This window comes from Chrysemys picta, chromosome 7 (assembly GCF_011386835.1).
Source record: "Chrysemys picta bellii isolate R12L10 chromosome 7, ASM1138683v2, whole genome shotgun sequence".
In the NCBI taxonomy this organism is placed as follows: domain Eukaryota; kingdom Metazoa; phylum Chordata; order Testudines; family Emydidae; genus Chrysemys; species Chrysemys picta.
Genome location: NC_088797.1, coordinates 83,243,296 through 83,258,842, shown reverse-complemented (window position 1 = coordinate 83,258,842; position 15,547 = coordinate 83,243,296). Strand labels below are relative to the sequence as shown.

At 41.9% G+C, this 15,547-nt stretch overlaps 1 protein-coding gene across 12 annotated transcripts in view; it reads left to right on the top strand.

Annotated features, from left to right (window-relative positions):
- Positions 1-15,547, top strand: part of CTNNA3 (catenin alpha 3) — a 939,042-nt gene that overhangs the window by 889,404 nt on the left and 34,091 nt on the right. For all 12 annotated transcript variants that reach the window (XM_065553430.1, XM_065553429.1, XM_065553433.1 and 9 more), the window contains one exon: positions 14,126-14,231. In XM_065553430.1, the coding sequence (XP_065409502.1) occupies positions 14,126-14,231 (106 nt within the window). The remainder of the gene's footprint in view (positions 1-14,125; positions 14,232-15,547) is intronic.

Below are 15,547 nucleotides of genomic sequence, written 5' to 3'. Positions count from 1 at the left end.
TACATTTACAAGTTGAGAAAACAAAGATAAACTAACACGCCTTGCCTGGCTGTTTACTTACAAGTTTGAAATATGAGAGACTTGTTCAGAAAGATTTGGAGAGCCTGGATTGATGTCTGGTCCCTCTTAGTCCCAAGAGCGAACAACTTCCCAAAACAAAGAGCACAAACAAAAGCCTTCCCCCCACCAAGATTTGAAAGTATCTTGCCCCCTTATTGGTCCTTTGGGTCAGATGTCAGCCAGGTTACCTGAGCTTCTTAACCCTTTACAGGTAAAAGGATTTTGGTGTCTCTGGCCAGGAGGGATTTTATAGTACTGTACACAGGAGAGCTGTTACCCTTCCCTTTATAGTTATGACATCTCCTCTGGATTCACTCCAATTTGTCCGTGTTTTTCTTAAAGTGTGGCTCCCAAAACTGGATACAATACTCTAGATGAGGCAGGGCAGAGTAAAGTGGGACAGTTACCTCCCGTGTCTTTCATATTGCACTTCTGTTAATACACTCAAGAATGATGTTAACCTTTTTCACAACTGCATCTCATGTTGGCTCATATTCAATTTTTGATCCACTATAACCCCAAATCCTTTTCAGAAGTACTACTGCCTAGCCAGATATCCTCTGTTTTAAATTTGTGCATTTGATTTTTTTCCTGCCTAAGTGCAGTACTTTTCACTTATCTATACTGAATAACATCTTGTTTATTTCAGACAAGTTCTCCAATTTATCAAGGTCCTTTTGAATTCTAATCTTGGCCTACAAAGTGCTTGAAATTCCTCCCAGCTCAGCATCATACACAAATTTTATAAGCGTTCTCTCTACCCCATTATCCAAGTCATTCATGAAAATATTAAATAGTACCAGACCCAAGTCAGACCCCCATGGGACACCATTACATCCTCCTAGTTTGATGGCAAACCTTTGATAACACTCTTAGTTGTGAACCGATCTATAGTAACTTAATCTAGAACACATTTTCCTAGTTTTCTTATGAGACTGTCATATGAGACTGTGTCAGAAGCTTTACTAAAATCAAGATATACCATATCTACAGCTTTCCCCCATCCAGTAGCCAGTAACCCTGCCAAAGGAGGAAGTCAAGTAGTTTGGCATGATTTGTTCTTGATGAATCTATATTGACAGTTGCCTTATTATCCTCTAGGTGCTGACAAATTGATTGTTTAATAATTTGTTCCAATATCTTTCCAGGTATTGAAGTTGGACTTCCTGGTCTATAACTTCCTGGGTCCTCTTCATTTCCCCTTTTAAAGATAGATGGTCTAGTGTGATGATGGTCTAGTCTGATTTCGTGAATAATAAAAACCATGGAATATGACCCATTGGCCTATGGATATTTGCAAAGGTGACAGTGGAGTGGGAAAATTCCACATTGTCACATTTCATATCCATATGGGTTCCCCCATCACACTTTTTCATCAGATTTCACTTCCCTCCACACTGCACAGTCTAAGTTCCCTCTAAGCTGTGCAGCCACACAGCAGGCTATCAAGGGCCGCGCAGGCGCGCAGCGGGGAGAGACACCTCTCCCCTGGCCTTGGAGTTGCTGTGGGGAGAGAGGACTAGGGGGAGTCCTCTCTCCCTTCTGCAGCCCTGGGACAGCCTCAACTGTAAACCCCTCATCCCCGACCCCACCCCAGAGCCTCACCCCCAGCCGGAGCCCTCACTCCCCCCGCCCCGAATCACAACCCTTTGTCTTAACCCTGAGCCCCATCCCACACACCAAACCCCTCATCTCCGGCCCCACCCCAGAGCCCTCACCCCCCCCTGCATCCCAACCTTCTGCCCCAGCCCTGAACACCACCCACCCCCATACACTCTGACCCCCTCGGCCCCACCCCCGCCACACATCATCTCCATATTGGTGCACGTAACAAAATTCATTCCACACATGGATGTAAAAAAATAGAGAGAACATTGTGCACAGTGGTCAGGGCCGGCTCCAGGCACCAGCCCACCAAGCTTGTGCTTGGGGCGGCACCTGGAGGGGGGCGGCGTGATGCGGTGCTCCAGCTCCGGCCACCGGGGAGAGCGGGGCTACGGCCGGGCTTGCCGCCGGGGAGAGCGGAGCCCCGGCTAGGCACTCCGCCCTCCTCCCAGGGCTCTGGCCGCCCTCCCCCCCGGTGCCCTCCCCCCGGCCGCCGGGGAAAGAGGAGCCCCGGCTGGGGCTCGCCGCCCTCCCCCCGGGGCTCCGGCCGCCCTCCCCTGCCGCGCTGGGGGACGGAGGGGGGGCGGCCGGAGGCTTTTTTGCCTGGGGCGGCAAAAAAGCCAGAGCCGGCCCTGTTTCCTCTTACTTATCTCTTAGCCCAGCTATACATATTTAACTCTCAGGCCCTGTTCCCCAAAACACTAATGTATGTGCATAACTTTACACAAATGAGACATCCCATTAAAGCCAATGGGACTACTTGTGTGTGTAAATGTAAACCCATGCATAATCTTTGCATGATGGGTCCCTACATCTTTTCTCAAGTGAAGAATGTAACCATTTTAGTTGTTTTGCTCTTAACTCCCTCCAGTTTGATAGCAACTTTCTAGTAATGAGCAGCCCAGAAATGAAGACAATGTTCCAGATGCAATAGCACCAGAAAGATAGACTGTAATCTTCCTGTGGTGTAACAATGTGAGGCCACTGTACAGTGCAAACAGCCCCAAATGCCACTTCCTTTTTTGTTACTATATCAGATAGACATATATGACCTCAGGCATCCCTGTATTCTCACCTTTCATATTACTGCCATGATATTTGTCCAAAATATGCTTTGTGAAGTACCATTTGAATGCTAATACTATGCTAGTTATTAATACTGTAGAGTCAAGGAGTTAATGTTATATATGAAGTTATGAATTCCCTCTATATGACATTACTGGAACATGTTTAAGACAAGACAGCCTAGGTAAAGGTGATAAACAGGTCTGTCCTACAGAAAATAATATGAATTTACCTCAATATATATATTAGCAGTAAACAAAGCTATGGAGCTGAGCCAGCAGGGGTTATCCTGCACCTGAACTCCATAGACAGAGAATTAACGGCTCCTGCACCACACAAAAGACTGAGTCCTCAGCAGGCCTTCCTGATTTCTAAGATGGGAATATAAGAAACATAGAGAGAGTTCATCTTTATCCTTCACCTTGGGAGATGGGGGGCGGGGGGAACATGCAAACTGAGCTCTGTAATAGGTCCTGGCCAAGCTGGTCAGGAGATTGTGGGTGAGAGAAACCATCTCAAATAAAACCTGTATCTTGCTATATTAAGTTTTAGACTAAGCTTGTAATCATCTCTATTGTTATCTGTTTTCACTTGCTAACACGTAACCCATGCTGTTTTGTTGATAAATTTGTTTCCTTTTGATTATAAATCACCAGCACTGTGCAAATTCAGTAAAGTGTGTGCTTCTAGGGTTGGAGTGTTTCACTGTCTCTGTAAAGGCAGAGAACCTAATACTTTCTCGGGGGGGGGGGGGGGACGGGACTGGTCCCTGCAGTAGGAGGATTTTTGCAGTGAATTCGGGAGTGGAAGGGTCCTAAAGTCAGCCTGTAAGGGGTAACCAGGTTGGGCAAAGCCCTGCTTGTGGGCTGCTGGAAGGCTGTTCAGGTCAAAGCTCTGGACCACAGCTACACAGCCACAAAACACCCAGGGTTACAAGGCAGATGGTGACCAAACCCCTTAGTGGCCTGGGTGAATCCCAAAATGTCACAGTATCCTGTTCACTTTGCTGGCTTCTATCACCTCTAAGTCTCTTCTCACATTAGTGTTTTCCAGGTTTCTCCCTGGGCTTTGGATTAGACTTTCCTCCCCAGGTGTTTTCCACATGAAATCTCATTTTTCTATTTTCTGCCCCTGTTTTTAATCTCTCTAGGTCCTTTTGCATTATTTCTCTATCCTCAATTATCTGCAAAATAAGGCCAAAAATTTCCCCTTACCAACTTTATTATGGCATTAACTGCAATTCGCTCCTAGTGATTTCTGTGTTCACAGCCTTCCAGTTCCACTACACCACTGGGCCACCATGCCCCACAGTGTGGAGGCAGGATTAGAGGGCCAGGATGGTGGGGAGCTGCAGTTTAGGACTAAACCACAATTTCACAGCCAACAATGCACAGTGAATGTCTTATTCTGACTCCTGGCATGGAAGGGCTACCATTTCCTTTTCATTTTAAAAATATGTATAATACTTGTTCACTGTTTGTTGAAAGGAGAACTTACCCTCCCAGGCCTTAATCCTGCAGAGATTTACACATTGATTTCAGTGGGACTACTCAAAGTATGTCCAGTATATGTGGGAAAATGTGGGTGTAGACAAGAATAGAAATGGGTCCCCACCAACATTTCCATGGGAGCTGTAGATTTGGTGAGTCACTGTTGACACAAATACAAGTTTCAAAACTAATATGAAGTTTTCTTTTAAGTAGCATAATTCATTCTGAACACCTTTCTGGGTATAGGATAGATATGGATTTGAGTTTCCTTTGTTGTTTCTTCTTTTGGAATGTCATCTAAAAGTTGGCATATTTGTATCTGCAAATCCAAAACTCAATGAAAACATTATGCATGAAAAGGAGCCATACAAAGTGGCATATAGAAGATCTCTGATCATATTTTTGGTTCTTAAAAAATAAAGTGAATTTCTTTTTTATGGCTATGACTGATATTGACCTAAAACGTACGACAAAACAGATAAAATTAACCCTATAAAATTTACTCAGAGAGGAGCCATGAAAATGTGTTTTGGACAGTTCTGAACAGAAAGCATCCAATGACTTAACACTGCTTTCCAATTTTTTTCTTCTCCATTTTCCTGAGGAAAATAAGAAGTTTTGTTGATAGACAAATGAAATACCATTACTGTCTTCATTACCACCATCCTTATGATAAGAGTGGCTGAATAGATTTTAATGCCTGAGCCGGTACATTTTCATGACAATTATTCAAGGCTTAGCAACAGAGCTGACCAGAAGATGACAATTCCATTTTGGAGCTTCTTTTGAGGTTGCAAAATTTGTTTTCAATCACCCGGAGGAGGTGGCGAAGCGAACCTAATACTCCATAACCCGGTGGTGAGGGCACTGGTCTGGGATGTAGGAGATCCAGTTTTAAGTCTGGTGTCTGCTTGATTCAGAGTCATCTGGGATGAAAAAAACTTGGTTCAAAATCAGACAGAGGAGACCTGAATCTGGTTCACTTACATTGCAGGCCAGCATGCTACTGTTTCAACCAGCTGTAGTTAGCAATTCATTGTCCAGCTATTTTATCTATACCAATTAATATAGCAGCTCATATATGCAGAGAGTCTTTACCCTGACTCACACACTTTGGCTTCTTGACCAGGATTGGCTCCATGATTTTAGCTGCCCCAAGTGGCGGAAACCCCCCCCCAAAAGCCGCGATCGCAATTGTGATCAGCGGCACTCCGGCGGCAGCTCCACCGCGCCACTTTCTTCTTCGGCGGGAATTCGGCAGCAGGTGCTTCCCTCCGAGACGGACCCGCCACTGAATTGCCACCAAACAGCCCGACGTGCCGCCCCTTCCCATTGGCTGCCCCAAGCACCTGCTTGCTGGGCTGGTGCCTGGAGCCGGCCCTGTTCTTGATGCTTTCTTGAAAAAGGCAAAACAAATTACATTTTGTTATAACAGTAAAGCCATCAGGGGATGGGGGTGTTTTTAATCAGGCTCAGTCTCCAATAGGCATTTAGGAGACCTCAACAGAGCTATCTTATAAGATTTGTGGGATTCGTACAGGTAAGAGAGATGTTTTTTGAGGGAAAAAACAACCAAAAACTCCAAGAAGTATGTTTAGCTTAAGGCAAGAAAATGCTAAAAGACAAAAACATTCTGTCACCAGTGGGTAAACACTTTTCACAAAGTGATCACTCTGTATCTGACCTTTCAGTCCTTATCCTCAAAGGAAGCCTGCACAACATTTTCAAAAGACAAGCCTGGGGGCTTATATTCATTACTCTGGTAGACACTAAAATCATGGACTGAACAGAGATACTGGATGTATGCCTTATTACAACAATCTGTAACCCACTAACCTCCTCTTTTTTGTCCTATCAATGGACCACTGTACCTTGGATGGTCCCTTTCAATATATGCATACTACTTTTATGCTAAACAATCTGTTCCACCTTGCATTTAGCTGTTCAGACCTGAAGAAGAGCTCTGTGTGGCTTGAAAGCTCATCTCTCCCACCAACAGAAGGTGGTCCAATAAAAGATATTATTGCACCCACCTAGTCTCTGTAATATCCTGGGAGCAACACAGCTACAGCTACAACTACACAGCATATAAAAACAGCCTAGCAAGAGTCTTGATTTTTCCTTTTAAACTGAATAGGCAAAAAAAAAAAAAAAAAAATGGCCTCTTTATCTCTGTGTGGAGAATTCTTCACACAGCTGTAATGTGACTGTGGGCAAAACAATATTAAAATAAAATCCAATTTAAAATAATCAATAATGATAATTAAATCCTTTAATACAATACTATTTAGTTGATTGTGTATTGACAAGTACTCTTAGTTAAAGCAATTTACCTATCAGTGCTATTCTCTATCAATCAGTATTATAACTACCTCTTAATTTTTTTTGTCTAGGGAAGATTCTACCATCCAGATATTACATTGTTGATTTCATATTCAGATTCTCTTATCTGGGTCAAACCTCTCTGAGTCCATTGTGCTTTTATCATAGGTACAAAATAAATAAAGATATTCTTTAGTTAAACTTGCTCTATGAGGAACTCTGTCATTTAGCTCTTTTCCTTCTCTCCTTCCTCCCCCCCCCCACCCCCCAATCTGAGACCAATAGACATCTGTGGAGAACTTGGACACTTCTGGCTAATTTTTATGACAAAAAAGCCTGTGGTTTGTCTACACTGCAAGTGAAGCCATACCCATGCTACCTTTAATTTAGCTAACAGTGAGAACAATAGTAGTATAGACATGGCAATATGTGCTTCATATTTCCTAATTACAATAGTAGTCTTGGCACAAAGCAAAATTAAACTTGTTAGGGTCATAACATTTTACAAATACATTAGAAGGAAGAGGAAGACCAAGGACAGAATAGGCCCATTACTCAATAAGGAGGGGAAGACAATAACAGAAAATGCAACAATGGCCAAAGTATTAAATGGCTTTTTTATTTCAGTTTTCACCAAAAAGGTTAGCAGTGATCAGATGACTAACATAGTGAACATCAGTGTAAATGGGGTAGGATCTGAGTCTAAAATAGGGAAAGAACAAGTTAAGAATTACTTAGATAAATTAGATTCTTTCAGGTTGCCAGGGTGTAACAAAGTGCATCCTAGAATACTTAAGGAACTGGCTGAAGAGATCTTTGAGCCATTAGCAATTATCTTTGAGAACTTGTGGAAGACAGGAGAGATCCTAGAGGACTGGAAAAGGGCAAATATAGTACCGGTCCATAAAAAAAGTGAATAAGGAAAACCGAGGGAATTATAGACCAGTCAGTTTAACTTCAGTACCCAGAAAGATAACGGAGCAAATTATCAATTTGTAAGCTCCTAGAAGGTAATAAGGTGATGAGTAACCATTAACATGTATTTGTCATGAGCAAATCATTTCAAAGCAACCTAATATCCTTCTTTGACAGAGTAACACACCTTGTGAATGGGCGGAAGCAGTAACTGTGATATATCTCAAATTTAGTAAGGCTTTTGATACTGTCTCGCATGACCTTCTCATAAACAAACTAGGGAAATATAGCCTAGAGTCTAGACAAACCTACTATAAGGTGGGTGCACAACTGGTTAGAAAACTGTACTCAGAGAGTAGTTATCAATGGTTCAGTCAGGCTGGAGGGGCTTATTGAGTGAGGTCTCAACTTATTGAGTGAGGTCTCGCAACTAGGGTGACCAGATGTCCCAATTTTATAGGGACAGTCCCGATATTTGGGGCTTTTTCTTACATGGGCTCCTATTACCCCCCACCCCCATCCCGATTTTTCACACTTGCTATCTGGTCACTCTACCCGCAAGGGTCTGTCCAGGGTCCAGTTCTATTCAGTATCTTCATAAATGACTTGGATAATGACATAGAGAGAACACTTATTAAGTTTGTGATGATACCAAGCTGGACGGGATTGCAAGTGCTTTAGAGGATAGGATTAGAATTCAAAATTATACTAACAAACTGGAGAAATGGTCTGAAATAGGATGAAATTAAATAAGAACTAGAGTTGTCAATTAATCACAGTTAACACCTATAGTTAACTGAAAAGAAAATGATCACGTTAATTGCATACCTCTGGGCAGAGAGGGAGGCATCGGCTGCAGAGGGACCTGATAGTCAGGCACAGTAACCCAATCTGCCTCCCCCAGAGCAGGGAGAGGAGAGGAGAGAAGAGGAAGTGACTCTCATTCCAGCTCTGGTGGAAAAGTAGGGATTCTCACTCTGCCATGCCCATTGGCCACCCCGGCTCCTCACTCTAGTGACTGACCCCCCTGCCGCGCCATGCCCCAGTGCCACTGGCCAGCCCCTGGCTCCGGGGACTGACTCCCCTGCTGTACCCCATTGCCTCCAGCCAGCCGCTTGCTCCAGAGACTGACACTCCTCCTGTGCTGTGCTCCATTACCCCCGGCCGGCTCCTCGCTCCAGGAGGGAACCACATAGAGAACAGGGGCCTGGTAAGCTCAGATTTTTGTTCTAACTTTCACTGGAACATAGGAACCTCCTAGGAGCTATTACACTGGTGAGGATAACCAGTGTGCACTGGCCATGATCATTCTCACCTCTAGACTTCCCCTTCTGCCAGGAAGGGCAAGAGCCAGATGGTATTCCCTTACGCAAGGAAATACATTTTAAAACAGATTTGTGCCCCTTTTGTGCCACAAAGAGAAATTAGCCTGGGGTATGGCCTGGCTCCAAATGTTACAAGATTAAGTAAAGTGAACAACAAACTTTATATACCTAGACCTCTGGTATCAGTCAGGGATGTTTATGTTTCAGTGGTATCTACCCAAATAGTTCTAGAACAGGTAAATAGAACCTGTATTTACAACCGGTCCACAGAACTGAATGTCTGAAGGCTGGAGCTCCTCCTTTCTGTTTTTGTTCCCCTCTTTTTCTGATTTTTAAAAAAATATTCTAGGAAGTTAATTGCAGAAACCTACATTAAGAGAGCCTTACAATTGTACAGGTTAGCACACAAAATTAGTAAATGCCAAAGCGAAGATTGAATGTGCCACTTTACCATAGGCCCTTGTGTTATGAAATAGTCTTTCATCACATTAGTACATACCAGTTTTCATGAAATGCAATAGGTTATATAGTTTTTTTCTACCTAAGATACAAGTGACAATAAAGGCTGTTAACTATAGGGGTTGTAGACATAAAGCATATTTAGACAACACACTATGGCTGAAGTGAAAATGTGTTGACTTAAATAGGGATTTAGAATTAAATTACAACACTGCCCCTTTCAGTGGCTACTGCACTAGCAGTTGTGTCTCATTAATGAATTTTAATGTAAATACACTTGCTATTTAATACTCCAGTTAGAAATACATAAGTAAAATTCAAATCAATGTTATACGTATAAAATCTGTACACAAGTTCTTATTAATTATTGGAAGTTTAACAAGAGTATTTGGAAATGGGGCATTGGCTGGGGATAGCCGGGGTTCTCAGGTGGCACCGAGCATTCTCTCTGATGCTTGGATGGCTGGTTCTTGCTCACATGCTGATTGCCATATGTGGGGTTTAGAAAGAATTCCTCCCCCCCACCTCCCCAGGTCAGGTTGGCAGTGACCTTGGGGGGTTTTCACCTTCCTGCTCAGTGTGCGGGTATGAGTCACTTGCCAGGATTATCTGGGTTTTTCTCACTTAATCATTTCCCTGTTGCTGTGGGAGCCTTAGGCACTAGTGCACCTTCGTACCTCCTATTCTCTGCCTGTGCAGATAGTAGTCTAGTCTCCTGTGGGCTATAATACTTTTGTCTAATTTTGATTGTTGGGCTTATTGTGCAGGTGCTCGGAGGAGGTGGTGGCCTGTGATATACAGGAGGTCAGAATAGATGATCGGGTGGTCCCTTCCAGCCTTAAACTCTGTAACAATATTTTAAATAACAAATATGCTGTACTTGGAGAAAGTAGTGTTCAGCCTTGATTAAGACAGTTTGAAGACAAGGCACTAGAAATAAAAAAATTCAACCCAAAAGAACCACAGCCAAACAAGAAATCAAATTATATTAATTAGATTTACTAATGTGACAAATCCACTTCAAAAGGCGATGGGAACAAGAAAAAGATGTAAATGATTAAGAGGATATCAGACATAAGAAATAGCCTCTAATGGATTTCATATCCTCTCATTCTCAGGCATAAGGGAAACAAAAGAGGTGGCAATTTCATAATCCAAAAGGAAACGCGCACAAATCTGAGTCTGAGATCAGGGGTCTCTATGGATTAATTCTTTTTAGAGAGGAAAATGGCAATCATGAACTAGAGACGTGGCATGAGGCATTTGATTCACTAAGTGGATGAAAATAGTACAGATAAAGTTATATGCCCAAATAACTGTAATTGTACATTTATAAGCCAGACAGCTGACCTAGCATTTCTGAGATAATAACTTTGATTTATTTTTTATCAGACTGACCACAATCTTGCTAATCAGATGATTATAACAATTGCAAGAAGAGTCAGACTAATGATTTCAGTTTGCTTTTAAATGTGGCATAGTTCATATGATAAAATCACAGGTACATTTCAGACAGAGACAATTAGATCCTGTTGCCAGTGATTGATTGTACATAAAGACTGTCATGAAATAATTGGTTGTCTAGATAGAGCAGGGTTAAAATTCATTAGCAGAAAAAAGGGGGAAAGACTGAATCACCCCTGCTAAAATTCACCTGGGCATAAATGAAGACTTTGATTTCGTACTTCAACAAGTAACTACTTTTCATTGGAAAAATAGTCAACTCCTAAATTAAAACAACACAACTGATCTCATTATGTATCTGATCTGTTAATTAGGTGGTCAATCAGTCTTGACCTTTATGCTTCCCTTACCACTGTCAGGGCCGGCTCTAACTTTTTTGCTGCCCCAAGCAGCAAAAAAAAGCGCCGCCCCGCCGAGCCCCCTCAGCTGAGCGCCGCGCCGCCGGAACCCCCCCCGAGCGCCACGCCCCGCGCCACCCCCCTGCCGAGTGCTGCGCCGCCGGATCCCTCCCCCCGAGCGCCACGCCCCGCGCCGCCCCCTGCCGAGCGCCGCGCCGCCGGAACCCTCCTCCCGAGCGCCGCGCCCCGCGCCGCCCGCCCCCCCCGCCAAGCGCCGCCGGAACCCCCACCCCCCGAGCGCCGCGCCGCACCGCCAGAGCATCCCCCCCCGCGGAATGCCACGCCGTGCCACCCCCCGTCGCCCCAAGATTGGCCGCCCCTTACCAGGTGCCGCCCCAAGCTTGTGCTTGGTTGCCTGGTGCCTGGAGCCGGCCCTGGTCAGCGCCTAGGAGAGAACAGGTGAGAGAGAAGGAAATTTCTAGTTCATACATCTATGTCTGCACCTCTCCACACAATCTCCTTTAGGATCAGAGGGGCAGTGGATTTACATCCTCAGCAGTTACCAAAGAAAACTGAAGCTATGTCTACACTAGAGAGCTTACAGCGGCACAGCTCTACCAATGCAGATGCGCCACTGTAAGATCCCTCGTGTAGCCTCTCCATGCTGATGGGAAAGAGCTCTCCTATTGACAAAATTAAACCACCTCCAGTTGGTTTGTCAGCGGGAGAGGCAGGAGAAGCTCTCCCATTGACATAGCGCTGAGCACACTACCACTTATGCCGGCATAACTTGTGTCACTCGGAGCTGGGGGAGGGGTGTTGTTTTTTCACACACCCCTGAGTGACATAAATTTTGCTGACATAAAGTGGTAGCATAGACATGGCCTACGGAACAGTCATGACTACTGTTACCCTCGCTCTCCCTCCTCGCCCACTGTTAGTTACATTCAGTTTTTCTCTTTCACCTTATATTGGACATGTAAGCTCTTCAGGAGAGACACCATGTTTTCCTGTGTTTGTACAGACCCCACTACCTGGCCCTGATTATGGCCTCTGCATGTTTCCCTACTATAACTAAAAATAAAGAAAGAGCCAATTAAACCTTGGGGTGGAAATAGCCTTTAATGACCACTTGTGCAAACATGAAACAAAGGGAAAATTCAGGAAAGGCAAATAAAGGTTAAGATGAAGGTAAAGTGTAAATTATTGGGACTTTTACATGAGGGATCATATTTGCTTGGTTTTCTTCGAATTACAGCATTTTTTCATTTATAACTTAAATCAGTTCACTAAATAGTTTTTCCATAATAATAAAATTGCTTTCTGTACAGCAATACAAATGGAAATAATTCAAAATTTATGTAATTGTAGCTTTCTTCAGATATTGTCTTGATAGTTTGGAATAATAAGGAACTGTAAAATATGATTTCTGTTCAAGGATCAATAAGTAGTTCTTTGCCAAACAATACATTTAATTAAGAACACAAGTAAGAGATTAATCATGATATGTCATAGTGTATTATCATCACTATTTAGGTATTTTTACTGCATATGATTTTTGCATGAATATGTTGGAGGCTAAATGAAAAAAATACTGCAGTGGTTTGGCTCATTTGTACACTAAAAACTGTAAGCCTCTAAGCAAAATGGCATATTATTCCCATTATCTATTCTTTGAAGTACAATTATTAAGGTAACCTTTGTCCAGTGTTGCAAACCTTAAAATTTAATGCACTGCCTTTAAGAAGCCTAGTTAGTTTACGTACATGTTTAAGTTTAGTTAAGTACACGTTTAAGTTCTCTATAAATGCTTGATAACAGTGAAACTAAATGTCTTTCTATGAAACTGGTAGAAAAGCAAAGTCTGTTTCAATAGGGTGCATTTAACTTAGGCACTCTGTATTTTGTGTTTTGATATATTTGTGAAGAATAATAAAATAGTAGATAAGGTTTATTTTAAATTAAAGAAACATCCATATTTCAATATTAAATATGCTGAGGTATAACATAAAGATCAGATATCCTGGTGATGAATGCCAAATAACTGCTTTAAGTACTACTGCTATTACTAATTTGTCTTTTTTGGACAATCTACAATAGGTCACCCAGTTTAAAAAAGCAACTCACACAACCTTTATAATTACACTTCTCTTCACAGAAAAGTAACCCTCAAAATGTTCTGACCAAATGATTTATAAGAATTAATTTTGGGGCAGAGGCTATATTTTGTTCTGTGTTTATTCAGCACATTATATAATGGGGTCCTGGTGCTCATAGGCACTATAATAATAATAACAAAATGCCGTCTCCTTGCAAACTCTTTGCATTTTAGGGGTCTCAAATTTGAAATTGTTCTTCAAATCATCTGTGAGTTTGTCAGTCTAGATTATTTTTGAAATACCAAAAGTATTTGATATCTGAAACTTGAGCTGTATTGGTGAGTTTTGGCTGGAGCATATTTCATATGATATTGGTTCTGTTCCCTTATTGGATAGACAATTCTTAGAATTAAGTTTCCAGAGCAAATATCAAAATTTTCAAAATTCACCTAACATTCAGTGCTTCTGCAACCATTCCACTGAACTCACTCACTAGAGTACTCATGGAAAGTGAATGCAAAAGTGATTTGAACACAGGAAAAGCAAATTCAATTTTTTACTTGAGAAAATTACCACCACATTTTTTCATGTACTTGCTCATCTCTAATTCTGAGGTTTGGATAAATGTACACACCCTTTGTATGCTTATCTGAAAGTAATCCAACCTCTTTGGGTTGGAAATCTCATATACTCAAGGTTTTTAGTTTGGGTGATTTTGTTTGTGAAATGTTCTAATACTTTGTGTTTTGACTGGGCCCAAAGTAATAATATTGTGTGACACTATGGTAATGCTCCCACTTCCAGCTGAAGCCACGAAGTACAGGATTGTGGGGCATAAATTAAATCATGTGATCTAACCTATAATAAGGTTTGATTTTAATTCTGAATTAGTTGTTTTATTAAAAAAAATTTCTATCCCTATTTTTCATGGGTACTCTGTTCCTATATGCTATATGATGTAATTAACTTTGTTTCATTTTAAGGGGTAGAGGCCCACTGAAGAATACATCTGATGTGATTAACGCAGCAAAGATGATTTCAGAGTCTGGATCCAAGATGGATGTGCTGGCACGACAGATTGCCAACCAGGTAAGCCATTTAAGGTTTGGTACAGAGGTGTATTGAGATTAAATCGTCCCCAGATTCAATTCAGCCAACTAAAAGGTCACTTTGCAAAAATACTGATGGCATGTCTAGATCTGCCTTTCCTATTCTTTCTCCCATGGATCTTTGGGTCCCAGATTTTCTAGATCCTGCCTTAATCCACCCTTGAATATGTGTATTGGTTCTCTAAAAGTAAGTGCAACCCCTGTTGCTAAACTAAACAGAATGCAAAGCTTTAGCTGCATGGTAAAGCATATTTATTAAGACACCCCCTCCCCCCCCCTTACTCATGGAAGGTGAGTAAGCAGAGACCTTGCATTACCTGTACTCCACCTCTTCACTGAGGTGATCTTCCCCAGTGAAACAGGCTTTAGGACTACATTGTGCCAGTAAGCAATGCAGTGTAATGCAACTGTACCACACAGGAGGAGCCAGTCCTTAGTCCTTATCTAGCTGAAGCATTCGATTCCCAGTACTGCCCTGTCCTGATCATCAAGCAGCAACTCTGTGGCTGTCTTACATGTCCAGGCAAACGTGCTCCAGAGTCTCTGCTCTTCTACTTTCTAACCGACCACCCATCTTTCCCTCTCTTCATGGTGTAGCACGTGTCTCTTATTTATTTATACAACATATGTAACAACAGCAGATTATTCATCTTTCTTGTCCTCTGCCACATTATTCTCAAGACTCCAGTTAAGTAAACACTTCAAGAGGTATATATTATTAGTTTGTGCACTTGTGTTCAGAGGAACAATTAAGCAGAAAGGTAGAGGAGTTATCCCTCTTTCCGGTCTTGACAGAAATTCTTTCAGCATATACATTCTTTCACCATCTGCACTACACTAGAGCACGGTTCCTTTTTTTGTCAAGATTCTCTTTAGCAACAGTAGATTGAGGTTTAGGAATGACAGTCACAGATCTGAATGGGACATCAAATCCAAAGATAAGGCTTGTAAACTGTTTTTCAGTCAAGATGTTTAATAACAGAAAACTAAGCTTTAGTTAAATATCCTTCTTTTCCACCAGTTTTGTTATAATTTCACTGACAACATTATCGTTTTATATGTAGCTTAAAACTGGGTATTAAATTAGGATGAAATTATGTACAGCAAAAGATGTGTATGGAAGGGATTTTTCCTCTATTGAACCAAAAAATAAGCTTTAAATAACATTAATTTGTTTTCCCTATTTTCTTTACAACAAAAACTCTAAATGCTGTATACTCCTCTGGAACACAATTTTTCAAATAATTGTTCAAAAATATTATTATTAGCATGAATTTATGAACACGTACTTCTCCC